Source organism: Mercenaria mercenaria, chromosome 1 (genome assembly GCF_021730395.1).
Source record: "Mercenaria mercenaria strain notata chromosome 1, MADL_Memer_1, whole genome shotgun sequence".
In the NCBI taxonomy this organism is placed as follows: domain Eukaryota; kingdom Metazoa; phylum Mollusca; class Bivalvia; order Venerida; family Veneridae; genus Mercenaria; species Mercenaria mercenaria.
Window position 1 is genome coordinate 71101494 of NC_069361.1, and position 9328 is coordinate 71110821.

At 33.4% G+C, this 9328-nt stretch overlaps 1 protein-coding gene across 4 annotated transcripts in view; it reads right to left on the reverse strand.

Annotated features, from left to right (window-relative positions):
* The window catches only part of LOC128559231 (ephrin type-A receptor 2-like), a 76553-nt gene extending 69611 nt beyond the window's left edge, over window positions 1–6942 (reverse strand). The window contains exons 1-2 of one of the 4 annotated variants that reach the window (XM_053550468.1): window positions 6828–6942; window positions 3947–4369 (exon numbers count right to left, since the gene is read on the reverse strand). In XM_053550468.1, coding sequence (XP_053406443.1) covers window positions 3947–4090 — 144 coding nt within the window. In that variant the 5' untranslated portion in view covers window positions 4091–4369; window positions 6828–6942. Of the gene's footprint in view, window positions 1–3946; window positions 4370–6618 lie in introns of all 4 variants that reach the window. The other 3 variants (XM_053550457.1, XM_053550461.1, XM_053550474.1) reach the window with 3 other exon arrangements.
* Window positions 6943–9328: the final 2386 nt, after the last annotated feature.

A 9328-nucleotide genomic window follows, 5' to 3' on the forward strand; every position in this document is an offset into this window, starting at 1 on the left:
AAATATTACCTGAATTGGGAGGTTTTCTCCATGTGCACGGTATCCAAAAGTCACGTTGGTTAGCCATCTTAAAAGTAGATAACTAGTTGATGATTAGAAAAAAGATATTGATAAAAGAATGTGATGTAGAAAGGGTCCTTTAGCTGCACTTAAAATGTAAAGGAAATATCATATGATATAGAGTCCAGGAGTTTGTCTATACATTAAAATGAAGACACATACAAATAGATGTTGCCGAGGTAACGTTTTGGTTTTTAAGTACCCAGTGTGTCAAAGAATGCGATATAGCCTACATATCAGTCGTATGCACTTTTACAAACACACGTACACATGTAAAGATAAATGTAAAAAATAAATAGTAAAATGGTACTTTAAGAGTATTTTTTTTTAAATGCTATCAGCACAGACACCAGAATCAACGACCCTTTATAACCCACAATCGGCACACATTTGACCGAATTACAAGGTTTATATTCCTTTCTCTCATCCCATTCCAGACTCATTAAGGACGACAGTGTCAAAAGACTCAGCAGACGAACAATAAAATCCAAAGTGTTAACAGACGGCAGACAACATCCTTTAAGGTAGCCGAGAGCAATGAAATAATATTTCAATATATTTACCGTCATTTATTTCCAAATTAACCTAAATAACAAATTGATGAACATTTGCATTTTACATAAGTACCACTTAGAAATAATTGCTCTCTCTCTCTCAATCTGCGAATCAGTCAATGGTCTTGTTTTGACATGATGCTTCTACAAATTCTTAACTTCAAGATAATATTTCTTGCAACAAGTGATAGAAATTCCAGAGCTGTGCAAAGGTGAAGTTGCCCTCGTTTGAACAGTTCACAGAGATATATACATTCTAAACGCTGAATATATTCTATTTCGAGCAAGGTCGGGAGAAAGCGGTTTGTAAGTATAATATTGTTTCATGAGTGTATGTATGACGAAAAGTTACAATAACTGTCCCGAGATAGCGGGAATGATTTCTGGGGTGGTTAAGAACGGTTGCTCTCGGGGTGTCGGGCCCTGGCAACTCTTTAAGCAGTAACGAGGGTCTATGTCTACAGACAGAGACAGAATCATCATACATTCCGGGCATTTCACATCATGGTTGTTATATGGAGTTTTGCAGCACCAGTGAAAACATCAGAAAATCTCGTCCAGTATGCACTGAAAGGCTATCGATTATATGTAGAATGTCGTACGAATGTGTGCGTGTGTGCGTGTTGCATATGTAACATGTCAAAACTGATTTCCTTGTTAGATATATACACCATTCTGCATACATACACGCGTTCTTGGGTTCATGTATGATATTAATATACAGTACAGAACCGTGTAATATACCAGTAAATGTACGTGCAAACTTGCATGGAATATTACGGTTTTACGAGGAAGAAATTTTGCACTGCTTTCATTAAAGCGAATGTGAGAGTTCACCCACATCTAACATGAAATAACAGTCAAAAAATAGCACAATAAAGAATAAGCCGCTGCCTTCACAGCGATTTTGCGTTATTCTCAATTTTCACAACGGACGTACGTGGCACTTTATGCACTCGGCGCCTGGACCGAAGTTTCTTACCGGAATTTTCGGACCAAATACCTCCTTGCACTGCCGCTGACATTTCGTTTGTACGGCGGAAATACGGTATAAACGGAAACGTAACTTGTGTCAATTACAGAAGGAAACACGTGATAGCCATTTTTTTTGCCGAGGATAAACTGACCGGATATGATATGCCAGATGGTCATTAGCCATAAATTACGTGCAATTATATTACATAATACGCCAAACCACAGACCACAATAAGCGTAAAATAGTCTTTCGGTTACATTTCTTGAAATAATACGGACCGTAACGAAATAATCCGAACCGTAACGCTTACTGTTCCTTATGCAACCATTCATTAACATAATACGGTCTTCAATTAATCTACTATTATATTACAGTAATTTATGCGGTAGCTTGTATCAGCAGATCTTCACCCGCTGTGCCAAATGTATAATCACCCATTACACGTGCCTCACGTGACATAGATAATAAGGCTGACGTGCTTTATACTAATTAATGAAGTCATTGTGCATCATTAGTGGAATAATTATGTCAACATGATCCTGGTATCGCCGATCTAGTTATAAGTACTGTTATTATTGTTGTTGATGTTGTTATCGTGATGTGTTTTGTTTTCCGGGTTGCGCTGCACATTTGATTTCATTATATAGGAGAAAACATCCCTATCCATCTGACTTATAATAGTTGCGCAGATATATATACACATAATTATAGATTATCATTTACGTATAAATGATATCACCAATTCCAATGAAAAAAAAACACTTACGCATGCGCAGTCAAAGACATACAATTAAAATTGTGTGCTCGTATAAATAACAATGCCATTTTTCCTTTTGAAAGGTTTCCAGAAAATATCAGTTTGAAAAACTGTTTATGTATTGCCACTACAGAAAGTATACATGCACAAATTATCACAATGAATTTTAGCATACACGATTATTAACGTTTACGAAATGTATTTCAAATGTATTTTTGCTGATATATGCATATGTAAAATTCACGTTTTGGAAGCCAAACAGTTTTATAGAAAACTTTAAAGATCATCTTCACAAATTTTTTATTTTACTCAATAATTATAATAGATGCGTGGAACTGTTTCAGCATTTTAGAATAGTTAGAATTATTCTTAATGATTGAAATCCCTTGATAGATTTGTAGCAAAATGATGTGTGTATTTCAACGGGGATTTAATTAACGTCAATGCAAGAAAATACTCCCAAAACCACCTGTGAATAAAGAAATAAACAGTTACTTTACAAGAAGACCAGCACTTTATTCCATAGGAGCGAAATGTTTATATACACCTTGAATGAAAATTCGCCGGATATGCAGTGATTATTTTTGAGTCTATATTTTTATAATCATCAGATGTTAATATCTGCATAGTCACAAATGAAATAACAAGTTGTACGCAGAAAAAAAATATGTTTCGAAATGTGTCACGATGTCGTGTCCAAATAAATAAACGTTCAATGAAGTTATACAAGAATACAGCAGATTACTCTATATAGAAATAAGAAGGTGGCATTTGCAGAAAATATTTCTTTGAAACAATGCTTATAATGTTGTTCGTACGTGTTTAATGTCATACATGAATACTCATGATATTAAAAGTAACAGCACCAAATACGTTAAGTTCACGCTTTCGCAATAACGAATGCAAAAATGAAAAGCGACGATATTAGCGGAAATAATTTATATGACTTCGTGGGTTTGTGCTTCCATTAAGAATACATTCAGAGTCACATCTAAAACCGCATAATAATGATAAAAAATAATAACGATAATAATAGTAATACTAATAAAGGTTTTATTTGTGATATTATGAATGGATGTTAAACTTATTTTTTCTTGACTTTGAATAGCCGAATACTTTAACGGACGTAAGCGGGGCCGAAATATTTGTAGAAAACATAGATTAAGATTTTTATATTTGTTCTTGTAAGACTTTTATTTGAATATTCTATAAGCGCTGTATTTAGTAACAAATTAATGAACATTTAACAGGCATAACTTCTGCTAATCTAAGAAAAAAATCCTATAAAAATAACCATTTATAACGCCATTCTAAGTATATACGGTATAGAGAATAATATATGGCCCTTCTTCGGTGGAAGCATGTTTTATTTGTTGTATCTTAATGGCAATTAGGAATATTCTTTTGGATAAATGCGTACAGCCTGCATTTGAGGTTGTATAAATGCCTGTTAGCATAAATGAAACCAGTTTACGACAAAAAAAGAAATTTTACAAGGAAAGATGATAATTCCATTCAGCTTTTTTTTCTAAAAGACACGTGCTACTTCCACACTGGATGGGAAAATATTTTCTAAAATTCCTAATTATCATAGCTTACCTTAGCCAGGCATCTTGAGCGACATCTGGCGACCGGAATGACACCTGTTTTACTGGAATTTATCGAAGTCGTTAAATTCAGAATGATGAAAATGATGCAATCTAGTAAGAATGCAACGTTTGTTGATATGTTTTTTCTTGCCATTTTTGTATCACATCCTTGTCTTAAATTCCAAAGTTAAAACAAACTTCCACACGTATGTCGTAAAATCACAATTTAACTTTTTTATCACAGAGTCAGCATAGTTTGATTCTCAGTTGTTGTCTTCTTACGATGCAAATGTTTATATCGATAAAGTTGCAATATCCTACAAGCACTGTGAACATCTTAGTAACTTTTAAAGAATTAGCAATACCACTTGATACATAATGGTTTTCCGATATAAGTCACTTCAGAGAGTACTCCAATATATATGGCAATAATCTGAGAGAAACAACAAAAATAATACGAATAAATTTGCGTTGTAAATAACCATTTGCAAAATAAAATACACTTGATTGGAAGAAGCGAGAGAGTCAATAAATACAACAAAGCAGGTTACTCCCGAAGTTTTTTTTTACTGTTAACTAAACAAAAACTTTCAGTGATGAAGAAAAATCAACTTGTTTTCCCTCTCAAAACCCGGATCATTAAATTCAAAAATGGCTCCAAAATTATACGGCTAGGTTACCTGCAGAAATTAAAAGTATCAAAATCAGATTAATCCGTTCGGGGTAATATACTTTGTTCACATCTGTTTTTCCTGAACCTGATTTGCTTTACATGTTACAAGCAACGCTAATCTGAAATCCAGAGAGAGATGCGGAGTTAATCTTAAGCCGCAAAGTAAACTTTCAAAGTTTATTGACGATGAAAATAGTACATAGATCTGGTAAAATCATCTGTAATATAAGTAAAAACTTTTGAAAATAGGGAAACAAAAAGATAGATGTTTTTCCAGCAATGCGTGAAATTATTGCACGTGTAACTTGTGTGTTAACTCCACCTTATACATTAAACTATCGCGAGCGGGTGCATTAAGGCTTTGTAGAATTTAACTTCTTCACTGAAATGTTTGTAAAAAAGCGTCTTGACTTCGTAAGTCATTTGAAAATACATTTGACTTGTACTTCTTTAAGGTAGTGGTTACTGGTCGTAAATTTTATGAATATCTCGATTAGATCATCGCGGTTAATCTATTAGAGGTTTTAATAAAAATGGGGCATACAAGTCATAAAAGAGCGCGCGTGTCTCTTCTATTAAAAAAACTTTATTTCCATAACATGTGTGAATTATTTCGAAAGCATTTGCAGCATAAAACAAGTAAAATTATTTCAATATTAATACAGTCTTAATCAGTTCCATATGCTGCTTAAAGCTTTAATTTCTTAAACGTGGCTCAAAATTTAAGATAGTAAAATAAAGAAGTTAGTCAATACATGAACAATATACTTATATTTTCGGATAACGGTTCAGCCTTGTTTAAAATTTACTTTTTCGTTCAACCAAATTACAAGAGATTTTATGTTTGTATACATTTAGAACCTACGAGCAGAACAACTTACTTAGATTTAATAAAAATCTAAACAAAAAAATGTATTGCACGGGTTTTCCGTGAAAGTGTTAGTACCGTATTACAATCATATTGGAGAGCGGCGATGAAATATAGAAGACGTTGCACATATTGGCCCCTACGTTTGTATAACGTGAAACGGAGGTTAATCTGAACGTCTAGAACCAGATTCGAAAGCGAGAAAAGGCACATAGCTGTCTCCATCTTTGAGTCAAAAACTTATTTCATTCTTCTGTAAGTATTTTGAATATTTTTCAGCAGATATACGTATGTTATTCAAGAAGGGTTGCCTACTTCCTTAAATGAAAGAAAACTATTTCAAGTTTCTCAAACAGCTGCAGTATCTATTGTAAACTCATCAATACGTTTAATTCTATCAAAATACATCTCGATTTTTGTTTTATAACTAACACCTGCGCATTCAGTTTCTCTTACTTTACATCAACGTTTCTTCAAAAATGAGAAGCAGGTAGTTTTATATTTAAGATACATTTTAAATGGTATAACGTTTCACAATCCCTTGGGAATGTATGTAATTTAGAAAGAGAAAAATAGAATATCGATACAATGAGCTATCTGTGGGTGTTTGGGTACGGGTTGCAGCCCTATTTAGTATAAGTTTACCATTGATTTTAAATTGAATACAGGTTTAACAATTACTCTATATAAAGACTAGGTTATTTCAACAAAAAGCCTACACATATCGGATTAATTAGTACATTTATAATCAGGGAAAAGCTCCTTTTTTCATTAAACGTTTTTTTTTCTCTCTCTATTTCATTGCTTTGTATTACAATATAACCGTTTTAAACCTAGCGTGTGTAAAAATTTCATTATGCTTAAACCGTCTTTAAATTCTTGTTTAATATCAGAATTTTGCTTTCATCATGAATTCAATTAGCCTCTTCGGAAGGAAATAATGAACGGCACAACATGCTTAATAGCTTGCGCATTTCTCACTAATTATAATGCATGTTTGTAAATGCTGAGACGCGAATGCAAATATATATGTATGGAATATATTTGACATTACTTTGCATTCATTATTCTGTCGTAATTCAGTACTATATAATGCGCCGGGTTTAGTAAGATGTTTAACTATTAATTACTCATTACTTACAACGACTTAACACAGAGAAAAGACCTCTAACGGCACGTAACTGTATAACGAAATTTCAAAACAATTCAACATTAATTATTTTCGTTTTGATATTTTATATAACGTCTAACCGATGAAAGTTGTCAGTCATCTGTCCGAATCAGTAATGATGCCTGTTATAATTCTCCAATGCAGAAACAGAAGTTATTCCACAGAATTAAAAATTGCACCTGAACGTTAATCCACTCACTCATAATCCGTCTGTATTCTATGACTGTACACAAGTGTTTTACAAGCGCTCATCAACAACTGACTTCTGCCACTGTTTGTTGAAATTTGAAACTTCTATGCTATCTATCAGTGAGTGCCTCACAAGCATTGATGTGCCAAACTCTATTGCGCATGCGCAAGGCAGATAACCGGTATACGTTACCTCGGTTCGTCAAGTGGATGTCGTAAAACATCCGGATTTTTCTGCGGGAGTTCATCTTCTTTGATTTATTGTGCCCTGGCTGATTGTTTCTAGAGTGTAAAGTCTTCGATAGCAATCAATGAACTTTTGATTACATGTGTTTATTTCTCAGACAGATAGATGCCGGAAAATACATAACGCTTGACATATATATTCGTACTTTGCCTACCTGTGCATAAATGTTGCTTTCTGATGGCTATAAAATTTGATCAGAAACATATTTTTCATTATGTTTAAAATGTTTTATTAATACTAATGGGATTTTAATACTAATTTAAGTCGGAAATTTGCAATGAATTTAAACCGATAAGAAACCGCAATACGATACGTTGAAAAATGTTCCTTGGTTTTTATTTTCTTTAATTCCTAACTATTTTTACTAACGGCTTTTATGTAATAGTTTCCTTCACATATATTTGATAATGAAAAGGGTGATTTAATTGCACTGTGGTATCAAGCTTACGGAAAAATAAAAAAAATTAAAACAATGATATTCGGATGGCATGCAGCCAAGATTCCGAGCGCGTGTCTATGAAATAGTTGATTCGGGCACGTGCATTTAATTATCAACTATAATAAATACCCATAAAACTGTTGATAAATACGCCGGAGTATCGTTGCAATGTTTTCTAAACTGTGCTGTATACCACAGGCAAATAACCAGAGAACATATGTAAATAAAACAATTTTGGGCTACTTTGTAATTGTTGACAGCGGTTAGATTACCTTTCTTGTCAATTTAAAAGTTGCAGCAGCAGCAGCATATCATTTTTGTTTTCACAAAAACAAACCAGAATATCAATAATACACCGAGTTCATTGTGTCGGCCCCTCAAAGTGAATATCGCGAATTCGAACCACGTCGATCTGTTAAGTTGCCATGTTTCGCAGACCTCGAAATTACACTTATTTAAATATGTATAAAGTTTTGTGTCTACACTTCATAAGAGTTGCATATGATGAATTTTAAAGTGCAACTATCTCTTGATGAAATACCAAAATGCCTAGAGCAAAGTCCTGTCGTACAAAGTCCAAGAAATTACAATCAAAATATGGACATAATAATATATTAAATAGATAAAACAATATTTAGATGTTTTTAATTCACAGTTTTACAAAGCGCCGAAGTCGCTTATCAATACCATACCTTTATTAGAGAGTTGCAGAGTAATATTTTACCTCCCCTTCAAATTATAGACATCCTATCTCCATAAGGCTTAAATGGAATAAATGACTGCCTGGTGAAACGTTTAATATTTCAGAAAGGAGACACCAGTTCTATAAATTTGAATCAGTTACGACATAATACGACAAGCCCATTTAAATGTCTCTTGCACCACGGATGATCAAATTGCAGTTTTAGAATCTGGATCTATATAATGTTGTCTCATGCTGTAGCAATTTGACAACTTAAAGTGCATTTCAATTTTGAATCCTGAAATTTTGACTAACAGTGAAACGGTTTAGCAGTCTCTTACGCAGTAGTCTCCCCTTACATTAAGGCGACCTCTACACACCTCTATCGTCACGAACATTTTTATGATTCAGATAAATCTTTTTTTTTTCATTATCTGATATTAAATTGTAGATATTGAGATTGTTTTTGGTATATGTCAGAGATTTACGGCTAATGTTCGGGTAACAAAGTGAAAAAATGTTGAAGATAAGAAAATGATATTTGACTTTATTTTCAACGGTCACGTGGTATTTGTGGCGGAGCTCCAGTGGAGGTAATCACTGCGCGAAGTATGCCGATATAGTTGTGACACCTCTAAACGTAAATGTTTTTAAACGTCATAATGCCACCTTTTCGTTAAAAAAAAAATACTTCCGCTATACGTCTTACTAAACGTAATGAAATTTCCCGTTAAATGACATAAAAAACTTTTATACCGACAGATTTTGTTAGCAACGTTCTTATTTTTTGTATATGTTTAAATGCATATATAAAAAGTAATATCTGTCAATTCAAACACTTTGATTAGTTTAGCCGAGACGTTCACATAACAATGAATCCCTTTTTATCATTTTGTATTGATACGCGTATGTTACACCTCAAAATGGTAGAAACGCATTTTGGTAGTCACAACCAAAATTCGGCCGAGTTTTGGTAGCGACAAAGTGCGTTGCAAGGGTACATATGATGTGTTAAGGATCATGGAATGGAACGCATTTTGGTAGTTTTTTCTACATTAGGGGCTGTGCTCATTTTACATTACGCACAAAAGAGAGAGGTAAAAAGAGGGAATGTCTCTTATAA